Source organism: Miniopterus natalensis, chromosome 2 (genome assembly GCF_054644295.1).
Source record: "Miniopterus natalensis isolate mMinNat1 chromosome 2, mMinNat1.hap1, whole genome shotgun sequence".
Lineage (NCBI taxonomy): Eukaryota > Metazoa > Chordata > Mammalia > Chiroptera > Miniopteridae > Miniopterus > Miniopterus natalensis.
Window position 1 is genome coordinate 169,232,810 of NC_142082.1, and position 14,766 is coordinate 169,247,575.

General features: G+C 34.3%; 1 protein-coding gene across 2 annotated transcripts in view; it reads left to right on the forward strand.

Annotated features, from left to right (window-relative positions):
- METAP2 (methionyl aminopeptidase 2) overlaps positions 1–13,755 on the forward strand; it is a 31,001-nt gene extending 17,246 nt beyond the window's left edge. For both annotated transcript variants that reach the window (XM_016221798.2, XM_016221799.2), the window contains 7 exons: positions 3,108–3,269; positions 4,003–4,184; positions 4,991–5,085; positions 5,329–5,425; positions 9,003–9,106; positions 9,820–9,935; positions 11,614–13,755. In XM_016221798.2, coding sequence (XP_016077284.1) covers positions 3,108–3,269; positions 4,003–4,184; positions 4,991–5,085; positions 5,329–5,425; positions 9,003–9,106; positions 9,820–9,935; positions 11,614–11,866 — 1,009 coding nt within the window. In that variant the 3' untranslated portion in view covers positions 11,867–13,755. The remainder of the gene's footprint in view (positions 1–3,107; positions 3,270–4,002; positions 4,185–4,990; positions 5,086–5,328; positions 5,426–9,002; positions 9,107–9,819; positions 9,936–11,613) is intronic.
- The last annotated feature ends 1,011 nt before the right edge of the window (positions 13,756–14,766 follow it).

The following is a 14,766-nucleotide window of genomic DNA, read 5'->3' on the forward strand; positions in this document are numbered from 1 at the left end:
CCTTGCATGTAGCATCCATTGATGATCTTTGAATCAGTTTTTATTGTGATGGTTGTTGCCCTCTTTAAAAATATAATATTCTGTGTGCATTTCCAGTGTCATTAAAAGTTTTTTAAATCAATTTTTACTGGCTGTAATGCTATTCTATTCTGTATCTGGCATAATTTTATTACTTATTTTTCTATTTTTGAATACTTATACTGTTTTCAAAACTTTATTAGGAAAATTTTTGTGATGAACATTGTAGTATGTTAATTGGATCTGATTTTTCTCTTATTCTGAATATCTAGAAGTAGAATGAATTATTTTGAAATTCTTTATTTTTAAATTTAGCAGACAATTTGGGGGGGGGAATGTTAATTTTACAAGTCATACATACTATGGAACAGTTAGTAAATACAATTTAGCAAAAAGAAGAAAATAAAAATCTCCTTAATTCATGTTAATGTTTCTTCCTCTAAAGCAAGGGTGGGGAATGTCCAGCCCATGAAATCATTTGGTCTTGCCCTGCCAAGGCAACTGCAGGCGGGACTCGAAATTCAATAAATCTAGGAGTTTTTTTTATAGCTAATTTTTAAATTGATAATTTTCTATGGCCCACAAATGATGTTATAAATACCCAAATGGCCCTTGGCAGAAAAAGGTTCCCCGTCCCTGCTCTAAAGTCTCTCTAGATAAATGTCTATTATAAATTCCTAGAAGTTTTCCAAAGTAGAGCTATACCACAGTAGCACCCCTTTTAAAATTAGTTTTCATGTTAATAAAGAAACCATCAGTATTTCTAATGGCTGAATAATTTTGCACATCCATGTACAAACCATAATTTATTTGTCCAGTCCTCTCTTATTGGACATACAGTTTATTTCTAGTTGTTTACTATTATAAACAATGTTGGGATAAATATGTTGTTTTCAACTTTTATAGTGAATTCCAGAGAGAAAGGTTGACAGAGAACTAACTACCCAGATGAAACAGTGCTTAACATTTTGCCATATGTGCTTAATCTCTGTGTATGTATGTGGTTTTTCATTATTGTTGATGTTTTTCTTTTGTCTGGGCCATTTAAAAATGTCTTATTTTGAGTCCTCACTTCTAGAAACTTCCAAGTATCTCCCTAGAATTAGACATTCTCCAAATTATTACAACTAAGTATACTAACAATAATTTCCCAGTATCATGTAAATAACCTAGTTCATATTTAGAATTTTTTTCCTGTTGTCCCTGCAACATCTTTTTAGTTATTTTTCCCTTAAACCAGGATCCAATCAAGATTCATACATTGCATATGGTTAGAATCCCCACCTCCTTCTCTTCCATTGCATTGACTTTTTAAAGATAATCAGGTAATTTAAAATAGCTCATATTCTGGGATTTCGCCCATTGTTTCCTTGTGTCATTAAACATTTTTCTCTATTTCTGTATTTTCTGTAAACTGGAATTAGTTGTAAAGGCTTAGATGAGAATTTTATTAAACATATTTGACAAGGATATATTATAAGTGATATTAAAGTATTTTGTATTATATCATAGTCTGTTGCATCAGATGTAATTTTAGGTTGTTCAATTAGTTTACCTCTATTTGATCACTTGGTTAATATGGTGACCACCAGCTTAATGTTTCTTTCTCAAAGATACTTTTTCCTTTTTGCAGTTACCATGTAATCTGTGAGGTACTTTGGTACCATTGGAATATCCTTGTCTTCAGCAACCTTTTACTTAACTATTTTAATATTCATTTATGATCCTTGCTTTATCAGTTATTTTATTGGGGACTGCAATACAGTGAATTTCTTATTCTGTCATTCCTTTTTTTTTTTTTAAATCCTCACCTGATGACATGTTTATTGATTTTAGAGGGGGAGGGTGGAGAGAAACATCGATTCACTGCCTCCTACACGCTCCCTACCGGGATCAAGCTGCAACCTGGACATGTGCCCTGATCAGGAATCAAACCAGCAACCCTTCAGTGCACGGGACTGACGCCCAACCAACTGAGCCACACCAGCCAGGGCTGCAGTTAAATTTTATTTACAAAACAGGTGCCAGTCTGGATTTACCTGCAGGCCGTATTTTGCCAGCCACTAGCTTTGAGGCCATAGGAGTAATTCCTTGAAGGCACTTTTATACTAAGTATTATTTTATACCTCAGTAATCACTGAATTGTGAACTCTACATTCAGTATTTTTATTATTTTTATTTTAGAGAGTTGGGGGTGGGAGAGAAACATCGATTTGTTGTTCCACTTATTTATGCATTCATTGGTGGTTTCTTGTATGTGGCCTGACTGGAGATCGAACTCAAAACCTTGGCATATAGGGGCAATGCTCTAACCAACTTAGCTACCTGGCCAGGGCTTATATATTCAGTATTTCTTAAGAATATGTGAAAGTATAACAACTTTTTAAAAATGATTTTTATTTGAAAAGTTAGTTTTCAAAATGTACTGCTTAAAAGGAATCAGTGGATCTCCTCATTCCCAGATATTGAAAATAAAAATTTGTTATTCCTGGCAGTTTTAAAATGTGAGCCATGTCCTTCAAGGAAGATTACCTCTTCTATATATATACAATTAGAAAACTCCCACACAAAAAAAATATTTTATGCTTTGAGGAAGGTGTATGCAGATACTCAGGTCAAGTCTTTGTATTAGTACTTGCCCTATCGGTGATGTTAAATGCTAATTTTTGGTGTGCTCTTTTGAAGTCTCTTATTGTATATATTACCTCAAGTGGAATGATGACTTTTTCTCTCCTACCTGCTTGGTATCTAGGACTCTTTTCTGACTTCTCTGATTCTCTCATTATTTTCTGTGGCATGATGTTAGTTCCTCTGACTATGAATGAAATCTTACTTGATTTTTTTTTTTTTTTTAAGATTCTTGGAAAGTATTTAGTATGATTTGGCTTGATTGCAAGTGTTTGACTACTTATATTCAGAAGCTATGCTAACATTTAATGAAAGAAACTAAATGTAATATTTTTATCTAAAATGTCATATTAGTATATTTTTATCTCTCTCAGCTTTTACTTTTATTGTTTTGTTTCTTAAATTATGTTATTAAATTCAAAATATTAAATTCTTAATATTATGTTATGTGTACTATAAAGGCGAACAGCTGCTTGGAGAACTACAAGTGAAGAAAAGAAAGCATTAGATCAAGCTAGTGAAGAGATTTGGAATGATTTTCGAGAAGCTGCGGAAGCACATCGACAAGTTAGAAAATATGTTATGAGCTGGATCAAGCCTGGAATGACAATGATAGAAATCTGGTAAAAGGAATATGTTTTTGTAAGAACATGAGAAAAAAATTTGTTTAGAGCTGACTTTTCAATTGTAATGTTTGGCTTTCATTACTACCTTGTTAAAACTTTAAGCGACAGCTCTAGACACATTTTCTAAATTCTTGTAATGTTGATGTAATGAGGAAACCATTTAGGACTTTTGTACTTCAACCATCCTAATTTTGTACTTGTACACTTATGTGCAAATGCACACATTATTGATTCTTATTTTTTTTTGTCCTGAAATCTGTTATTTTCTGTCCAGCAATTCATATTAAATTAAAATCCTTGGACACACAACATATTTATAATGTAATGAAGAAACCAATGAAAGTAATTATTTCTCCAGTTTTCCCCTTGAGAAATAATGAGCTATAAAAGGCAACCTAATTCTCTGAGTCAGATTTCAAAATATGCAAAATTGAGCAAATAAAATGTAATCAGCATTTAAATTAGTCTCAGTCAAGAATGTTATCTACTGGAAAACTAGGTCCTATCCTTTCATTTCTCCAGATTTCTAGTAGAATTAAATTATCTTTTAGAGATGAGCTACTGTTTTCATAGCTTCAGAGAACTGTTATTCACATTCAGAAAGTGTTCATATCACTCCCAGAAAGTAATTTGTTTTAGTTAACTTTCTGAACATGATGAGCTATAAGGTATATAAGGTTATACCTTATGTAAAATGTAAAAGTAAACAAATTTTGTTTTTATTTTTTAGTGAAAAGTTGGAAGACTGTTCACGAAAGCTAATAAAAGAGAATGGATTAAATGCAGGCCTGGCATTTCCTACTGGGTGTTCTCTCAATAACTGTGCTGCCCATTATACACCCAATGCTGGTGACACAACAGTATTACAGTATGATGATATCTGTAAGATAGACTTTGGAACACATATAAATGGTGAGTTTTGGGAAATAATTTTCACCCACCCTCTCCCTATAAAAGACTAGTCTTGTCTCTGTTGGATTGGGCTATAGATACTGAACTCCCAAATTTTCTTCTTGATGCCTCACTTTTTAGTAGAGCTGTGTTGAGGTAGATTTTGAAATTTGCTTTAAAGCATCCTGCTAAATAGAGTGTAATAAAAACCATCAGGTAATTGAAGTTTACCCTTTGTATCAAGGCATGAAAAATAGAATCTTACATTTCTTCAGGTCATTATTTCAGACATTTATTCATATAACAACAATGTTTACTTAGACCTTTGAGTTTACCAACCTTTATATACTTGTCAGCTTTTCTGTAAGTACCTTTTTATCTCATTAACAGGTGAGAAAGCAAAGCTTAGATTAAGAACTTCCCTGAGATTTTATTAAATTGAAGAAGCCAGACTGATGGTTAGCATCCTAGGGACCTACACATATTCTCTGCCTGCATTGCTGTTTCTTAGTTCCCTAGGCTTTTCTCGCTTTGATTTGTTTGTTTATATTTTTGCCTGCCTTGGTGAGTACTGAATTAGTGCTGTCCTGAAGCAATATGTACTACCCCTGGAATTAATCTTTTCATTCTGAACCTTTTATATAACTTACTAATTATACTTTTTCCCCTTTGGTTCTGGATGCTGTCTGGGTACTTGAGTGCTGCTTTCATTTGAGCCCATCATTTTATTTTCCTGTTAACTAGCAAGAATAAGCAATAGAGTAGATGCTATAAAGTAGACAAATTGACTAGCTGATATGTAAACTTAAAGAATTTTTTTCTTTCAGGTAGAATTATTGACTGTGCTTTTACTGTCACTTTTAATCCCAAATATGATACATTATTAAAAGCTGTAAAAGATGCCACTAACACTGGAATAAAGGTATGTGAACTGTAAGCACCATTTCATTCAACATATTTTGAGCACATTTAAGGTTTTTGAGTTATGTAAGGCTAGTCCACTGCCCTTTGGGTTTTAAGTGGATAATTATAATATATCAAAGGTTTTTATAGTGGGAGTTATAATGTACAAAGCAGTTTTTCTGATTGTCCCTCATTTTAAAATTTTAAGAAGTTAAGTTGCTGTAAAATTCTGCTCTTTGAGTATACGTTATTTGCTCTTTAGTGTGCTGGAATTGATGTTCGTCTTTGTGATGTTGGTGAGGCCATCCAAGAAGTAATGGAATCCTATGAGGTTGAAATAGATGGGAAGACATATCAAGGTGTGTTCTTTAAAAATGTACCTTATTTGAAATTCATGTGACCTTTGCAAAATAATTTTTAAAAATTGTGTTGAGTGCTTCCTTTGGGTCAGCTGCTTCATCTTTATCTCTTGGGAATATAAAGAGAGGAAATGACCTGCTCATGGTAGGAGGAGCATGTGGTCATTAGCTGGGAACTGTTGCCAAACTCCTTTGGTAGCTGATAAAAAGACACCTGGGGATTTATTCCAGGGTGACCAAAATGCAGAATAGGTTTTCTGTGACTAGTCAAATCAAGAATCGGAGAGAAGCCAGAAGCTCTTTCCATTGGTGACTCTCTAATTTATTTTTTAAGTTAAATGCAAAATTTAGAGGCTTATTTATTCCTGAGTATCCTTCCTTTAATATGTTTTTTGTTTTTGTTTTTGTTAATCCTTACCTGAGGATATTTGAGAGAAGGAGGGATGGAGGGGGAGAGAGAGAGAGATCAATTGGTTGCCTCCCGAATGTGCCCTAACCGGGTCCGGGTACCAAACCGAAAACCCGGTACATGCCCTTGACTAGGAATTGAACCCTTCACCCTTAGGTCCTTGGGCCAATGCTTTAACCACTGAGCCATGCCAGCCAGGGCACTTCCTTTAATCTGTATTCCCTTTGCCTCTCTTTTCCATCCACAGCCTTAGGTACACAGTCCCAGAGTGACCTATGCTTTCTGGTGCTCTTCATCAGTCCAGCCTTCCTGTGACTCCCAGCATCTGTCTGACTACTTTTCAGCCACCATCCTCCTGTCTAATCTATGCTCACTGCTCACTGTAACCCCTGTCCTAATAACTTTCTTACAGAATTCCTACATTTCCTTTTAACCAAATCTTATCTCTTTATTGTCCTTTAAGTGGCATCTGTCATACTTCTTTGCCCTTCAGTAAATTCACAGCATTCAGTATTCTTTGCATTACCCTGTTGATACTTATAGACTGTTATGTTTCTGCCAAGTGCAAAAGTGATTTTTCCTGAGACCAATCAAAAACACATTTAAATATGTAAAAGGAAGATTTTCTTTTAAGAAATTTATTTAAGGAAAAAATACATTTAAATAAAATAACTAACCTAACATAACCAAGTTGTACAGAAGAATCAAGGCAGAGGGATATCCATTTTCATGTTACATAGGTTTTTTTTTACAGCCGCAGGCTAATTCTGGGACCAGTAGCTATAAAAGTAACTTTCTAGATAAGAAATTTCTTACAGATTTCTAATCCTGTAAACATCTGTACAAATCAAAAATATCTTAAGGCTGCTCACACTTGGATGGGAGGTAGTATGAGATAATGAAGAAAACACTTTTGGGTCAGGCAGGTCTATGTTTGAGCTCAATAATCCTATAACCTCTAAGAACCCAAGGTTTTCTTTTACTGTAACAGGATTAATGATATCATGGGGTTTTTTGTTTTGTTTAGAAATGTAAATTTTATGATAGTGTTGAAATTTATTAGTATTTAACAAATATTTGTCATTTCCAACCCCAGTTTGGGATTGGTGCCACAACAAATAATGAACATTCAAGTCCCTCTCAAATCATCTTTCTGTTTTCTCCTAATTCTATGCCATCTTGCTTTCAAGGTATATTAGGTGACGATTTTACTTTCAGTCTCTGCAGTATTATTATAATCCTTAATATCTGCTGCCTTACCTCTTCCACTAAGCTAGTACAACATTTTAGGTTCTATTATTTCAGTACTCCTTTTTAGGTATCAGTATTGGTTTGGGTTCTTAGTTTAAGGTGACAGAATTCATTTTTACTAGTTTGAGCAGAAAGGGTATAGACAAATCATGATTTTGAAAGTTAAAGAAATAGACTATCATCTTAATTTTCAGAGGCAATTCCCAAAAACCACAGTAGAGAGTTGGGCCATCAAGGGAGGGATATTTTTAAATTTACCTTGAGCAGGAAGATAATAGAATTGGAAAGTTACCTTTACAGCTGTTGGTCCCAGAATTAGCCTGCTGCTGTCAAAATCTGTGTAATATAAAAATGGATACCCCTCTGCCCTGCTGCTTTTGTGTAACTTGGTTATGTGTTAGGTTGGCTTTTTATTTAAATGTGTTTTTGTTTAAAAATCTTTTTTTAATCTCTTTTTATTTAAATGTGTTTTTGATTGGCCCAAGAGGTCAGTTTGCTAGGTCTTAGAGAAATAGTAATACTTGTTGAATTTTAAATAATTTTAGCTCATCATTTACAAGAAGGAATATTTTTTTTAAGAATTGAAAATTTTATTTTTCTGTACCACCCCGTAAATTTATAATATACTTGTCATTATTTCATTGTTACAGATTTGGAAAAAACCTTGCTACCTAGCCCTAGCCGGTTTTGCTCAGTGGTTAGCACGTCTGCCCTTGGACTGAGGGATCCCGGGTTTGATTCCTGCCAAGGTCACATACCTTGGTTGCAGGCTCCAGTACTGGTTGGGGGCATGTGCAGGAGGCAGCCAGTTGATGTGTCTCTCTCACATCGATGTCTGTCTGTCTCTCTCTCCCCCCCCCCGCCCCCTTCCACTCTCTCTGAAAAGCAATGGAAAAAATATCCTCTAGTGAGGATTAAAGAAAACAACCTTGCTACCTAATATTGCCCCAGAAGAAAGGTAGCTAGTTCTGACTATTTTAGCACTACAGAGCTAGATTTTTTTAAACCTTTTTTATTGTGAAGTATAATAAACACTATTTGAAAATACAATATAAAATTTCAATCATACAGTTTAAAAGTTATGTGACCTCATCCCTCAAGAAGTAGAATATTGCCAGCATTCTAGAAGCCCCCAATTCTATATAGCCCTTCTCAATTACAGCAGCCTTCCTCTAGTAAACCACTATCTTGAGTACTAAAGTATTTGCATTTGCTTTTCTTTATATCTTTTACCATCTAATCACACATCCCAAAACAGTAATATAATTATACCTAATTTTGAAATATAAATGTACATATATATATGGAATTGCACATTATGTATATAATTGTATCTTTTTATTTTCTTCTTTAGGTTTTATTCAGCTGTTCAGTGTATACCTAGTTTTTTGTTTTTGTTGAGTAGTGTTCCATGTGTGAATATACCACAGTTTATTTTATCATTGATCTCAGGACCTTGGGGTTGTTTAGATTTTCTTTTTTAACATTTGAAATGTTGATGTGGTAGTACAATTTAAGGTTTCATAATCCTGTCATTTTCACACAGAATATTCATTTATATATTACCTTTTAGTCTATAACAATATATAATTTTTGTGTTCATAATTATGTACGTGGCATCATCTTATGACTATTTTTATTGATTAACAAAACCTCCCTGGTGTCCTCATCACAAAGTTTATTCTTTTCCACCATCTCTCCTTATTCCCTTTTAGTTTTAAATTAATAACATTGTAATAAACATCTTTTTATATTATACCAGTTTTTCACTTTGTATTTTAACTACCTTAATGTGAGGTTATTTAGTTAGAGCCATATGTTGTTTTTAAATAAATGCTTGAACTTTATACTTAAAGGTCAAGAGATTTGTTTTGATTCCTGAGACCCTGAGTAACTATTTTTTTCTTATTGTGCCAGTGAAACCAATCCGTAACTTAAATGGACATTCAATTGGGCCATATAGAATACATGCTGGGAAAACAGTACCCATTGTGAAAGGAGGAGAGGCAACAAGAATGGAGGTATATGTGTTCTTTGTGAAGCATTTTGATTCTTTTTTCCAAACCAAAGCTATTGATGGTTGAGTACATAGCATGTTGAGCAAAATTAACTTGCCATACATATTTACCTTGACAGGATTTCGACCATATCAGTGTGCAAATTAAAGAAACACACACACAGACTTTTTCATGATCTTAGAGAGAAGAAGGGGGAGAGAGAGAAACATTGATCATTTGCCTCTCCCACACACCCTGACTGGGCATCGAACCCCCAACTTGGGTATGTGTCCTTGTCTGGGAATTGAACAGGCAACCTTTTGGTGCACGGATGATACTCAACCAAGCCACACAAGCCATGACGTTAGTGTGCAAATTTTGTCTAGTCAGGGCTCAAATCAGCTATGGAAATTGGGTATGTCAGAGGATTGTTTATTTAACGCTTAGTGGATATTTACTGAGCATCATTGATATGCCAGTCTCTTCAGTAGGCGCTAAGGATATAGTAGTGAACAAAACAAAATTCCCTGCTGTATAAAGCCTGCATTCTAATAGGAGGACACAGAAAGACCAGAAAGTGCTATGGGGGTAAAAAGCAGGGAAAGGTGGGTGACTGCCAAGAGTATTTAATGTTGTTTCTTCCATGAAGTAGGGAGTACCTCAGCCAGAAGTTAAGATATGGTAACTTTGATTAGTTCTGAATTTTTCTTGTCTCTCCACTCTAACGTATTTTTTAGGAAGGAGAAGTGTATGCCATTGAAACCTTTGGTAGCACAGGAAAAGGCGTTGTTCATGATGATATGGAATGTTCACATTACATGAAAAATTTTGATGTCGGACATGTGCCAATAAGGTGAGAGACTTATTTCTGTATGACTAGTAGTGAGGTTCTCTTCACAGTTTACAGCATTTTTATTTTATTTTTTTAAATGTTTTAATATATCTTTTTTGTTGAAAGTATTACAGATGTCCCCCTTTTCCCCCATTGATCCCCTCCACCCTGCACCGCCCCCCCAGCCTTCACCACACTATTGTCTGTGTTTATGGGTTGTGCATATATGCATATAACTTCTTAAGTTAATTTCTCCCCACCCGACCCCACCTTTCCTCTGAAATTCGTCAGTCTGTTCCATGCTTCTATGTCTCTGGATCTATTTTGTTCATCAGTTTATTTTGTTCATTAGATTCCACATATAAGTGAGATAATGTGATACTTGTTTTTCTCTGACTGGCTTATTTCTCTTAGGCATAATACTCTCCAGGTCCCACCATGCTGTCTCAAAGGATAAGGAATCCTTTTTTTTACAGCTGCGTAGTATTCTATGGTGTAAATGTCCGAGAAGATGCTTGATATTTCAGTCTTCTTGAACTTGTAGAGACTTGTTTTGTGTCCTAACATGTGGTCTATCTTTGGGAATGTTCCATGTGCACTTGAGAAGAATGTATATTCTGCCGCTTTGGGGTGAAATGTTCTGTAAATGTCAGTTAAATCCATCTGATCTAGTGTGTCACTTAGACTCACTGTTTCCTTGTTCATTTTTTGTCTGCAAAATCTATCCAGTGAAGTCAGTGGGGTGTTCAGGTTTCTTAGTATGACTGTATTGCTGTAAATCTCTCCCTTAAAGTCCTCCAGAAGTTTTTTTTCCAGCCTGTGTGAATCTTTTGTTCTGAGGTGGGTCTCTTGTAGACAGCATTGGGTCATGTTTTCTTAATTCATTCAGCTCTGTCTTTTGATTGGAGCATTTAATCCATTTATAGTTAAGGTTATTATTGATAGGCACTTACCTATTGCAGTTTTACTTCATGTCTGTGTTTCTATTTCTGCTTGTTAAAGCAGTCCCTCTAACATTTCTTGCAAATATTAAAAAAGTGACAAATATTCACAGTGGTAAATATACAGTTCTATAGCCTAACAATAAATTGTGTGATTTCCATAATACAGCAAAGAGATTAGCCTGTTAAAAATTTTAACTGAGACATCTGTAATATTTTAAACAAAATAAACACACACACAAAAATTTTAACTGAGATGAAAATGATACAGGTAAGTATTTTATTCAGGTCCAGTTTCTAATAATTGTAATAATTTCAGAGATTATCATTTTGTGGCATTTCTAGATTTTTGTTCTTATATTTGGTAAATTTTACATTTTTATTTACTTTTTAAAAAACCTTTTTCGGTAGGTGGTTAAAAGATAGATATGCACCTACTTTATGTGCAGGTCTTTCAGCTTGATGCACAAAAAATAAAATTCTCACCATTATACTGTTGGTGAGTCTTTACTGGGAATTTCACACATGCATAGACACAAACATGATAGCCTTCAGCTGGCTTCCTATTCAGCTGTCATCTGTAATTAGGTATGGGCTATTATACATTCTGGCTTTTGAATGTGGAAACAGGCAACAAAAGTTTTTTAAATTTTATTACTCAGTAAAGTCTCAGCTACACTGTTTTGAGTTTTCCTTAATGTGGAAGTGAGTTTGGTAACTTTTTAGCTAAGTATTAATCTTGGATTTTCTCCTCTTAGGCTTCCAAGATCAAAACACTTGTTAAATGTCATCAATGAAAACTTTGGCACCCTTGCCTTCTGCCGGAGATGGCTGGATCGCTTAGGAGAAAGTAAATACTTGATGGCTCTGAAGAATCTGTGTGACTTGGGCATTGTAGATCCATATCCACCATTATGTGACATTAAAGGATCATATACAGCACAGTTTGAACATACCATACTGTTGCGTCCAACATGTAAAGAAGTTGTCAGCAGAGGAGATGACTATTAAACTTAGTCCAAAGCTACCATAACGTCTTTTATTTTCTAAGCTTTGTTGGAATACATTATACCAGAGTTGATTTGCAACATGTTGTCTAACAGTGGACCTATATAATACTTTTATTCGTGTTTAAAAAGGAAGGAGTTTGATCAAAGGCAAACCATCTAATGTAATTAACCACGGAAAAAGTTTTCAGGACTTTCAAATGTTAACTGTGTTTCTCCTGTCTAAAAAATGCTATAAAGTTCGAATTAGGTAGGAATGACTTAAACATTTTGTTTTGAACACCTAAGAGATGTTTTCAGATATTTATATTGCCATATTCTTATTTGAATGCTTTGAATGACTACATCCAGTTCTGCACCTCTACCTTCTGGTATTGCTTTTTAACCTTCCTGGAATCCATTTTCTAAAAAATAAAAGACATTTTCAGACCTAAGAGCTACACTTCACTGTCTGTGGTTATAATTTTGCACAGGAAAAAGCTAAACTTAATGTAGGGAAATGTAGAGCTTTTTATCTGGATTGTAGACCTCTATGCTGAAACTTTTTTTCTTACATAGTGGCTAAACAAGATCTACACATGTATAAAGTGGGAGAAGCTTCATAAATTAATACACAGCTTTAGGAATATTTTGCCTTTGTTTTTAGGACCATATTAGGCCTTTTCATTTTTTTCCCTGACATTTGAAAGATCTATTTCTAACATGACTTAGTAGGAACATTGTATAACTTGAAACCTTGATTTAGTAAAATCTCAGCATTTAGATCCTTTGTCCAGTGTTATATTAGGAAATGTATTCAGCTTGCGCAGTAAACCAAAAAGGTATTTTACACCACAAAAACAGGAAAATTTCCCATGGTTGGGTCTTCTAGTTAGAAAAGTTAGATTCAGTTATTAGGCTTTTTCATTAGTGAACCAAATCCTTTAATGCCCTGTACCTTGCCTGGTTTGGATTTATAACATGGGTGGCATTTCAGAAAGTGAGGCTGTAGTGACTCATTATAGCAGCTAAGTGCATAAGTTGAATGTAAGATGCATAATACTTGAACTGAGCCCCACTAGCGATTCTTGAACAAATTTTGCTTGAATTCTATGTAAATGATTTTTTGGGAATATTTCAACAAAATTTCAAAATAGTTATGTACTAAGGTAAAGCCTTAATTTGTATGTTTAGCATAGTAACATTTATTGCCTCTGGGTTGCAATTTTGTATTTTGTTTAATGTTTTTCTTATAGGAAGAAAAACCTGATTTCTGTACTTAGATCATTTATTATACATTAAAAAGCCGCTTTCAGCATTCAAGCTATAAATGAATGTTATCTTGTGGGATAAACAATCTAGTTTAGCTATATGAGCCATGTTTACTATGGTGCTAATGTTCAGTAGCTACCTTTGAATAAGTTCTCCATTTTCTGTGATGTGCTAGAGGCAGAGCTCACCAGTTCATGCTTAGATATGTTGCAGGGCTTGGGCCCTTCCATCTAGCTCTTTGGAGTTTTGAGTCCATACCATTTTGATGTACTTTGATGGGAGGTATAAAGTATCCTGATTTCCAAGCTCCAGAATTTTAGAATTGGCCCTTTGAGTAATTTTGGAGCTTTGTGAGACCTTTTTAGCAGTAGGGATCTCAAACCATTTATGAGATCCAAGCTCCCTCCCCAAGTAACTGTTGGGAGCAGTGGCATCACTTGTATTCCCCTGGAATGGCTGGAAGGGATATGATCTTGTAAATAGGAAAGCTGTCACTTAAGAAAAAACTGTATTGTTTATCTACTAGCCGTGTATCTCTTGAAATCATTTTGTCATGTTTATAATGATGTACCTTATTGGTAATCTATTATTAGTTTGAATGTTTAACAATAGTGCCTTTAGTAAATTATTTTACAACCAAAACATGTTGTTTTTTATTAGATCAATTTAGCAGAATGTAGAAGTCCACGTTGAGATGTACAGTAAGAAATCTAAATTTCTGTGCATTGTCTAGGTTTTAGTTTCATTTTAATAGACTCTTTTTTATAGATCTAATTTAGGTTAGTAGCAAAATTGAGCAAAAGTTGAGTTATCACATACTCCCTTGACCTCATGCACATGGCCTCCTCCCTTGGTATTAGTTTTAAGGGATTAAAGAGGGCTAAGCCACTTTATTTCTATCATATATTACACTGAAGTAAGTACTGAAACAAGCAACTATACCATTATAACATAATTTCCAGAGTTTTAAAAATATCCCACTAAAATTAGGTGGTAAAATGTTTAGCAGTTAAGCATAAAGTAATCCTTGAAATTAGAAAAGACTGTACTTGGGTATCTTGACCACATAAATCTTTAATGAGATAATTACATTAACAGTTGAGGTAACAAATTGCATAGGTATTTAATAAATGAATGATTTTAAACCTTAGCCATTTAACACTCAACTTGTATTTTTGGCATAAAAGATTTGTCTGTTTAGTGATAAATTCTCATTGCACTTCACAAGGATGCCCCAGATGACTTATTCTCTGAAATTTAAGGAAAATTTGCTAATAGAGGTCCTTCTCAAGCTTATACTTACAGATGATGACTAGTGGAGAACAGCATTTAACAGACGCTATCTTGCATTAAGAATTCAACCTGCAAGCAAACCCGCTTAAAGAAATGATCTAGTGGTTAACACTGAGCTAAAGATCTTACAGAGCTGACCAACATGTATTAGTGGATTCTCTTTTCTGAAATGAAGTTAGCCACAGTAGGATTTTAAAGAGATGTAGCAAGATTACTAGGGAAGAACTAAGTTATACTGTATTTTTAATAAAACACAAGATTAGATAATTCTAAATGTCAGGACCCAATGCTTGAGTATCTGAGAGGCTCCTAGTATTCACATAATTCTAGCAAGAATAAGACAGGCTTTAGTTTAGACAA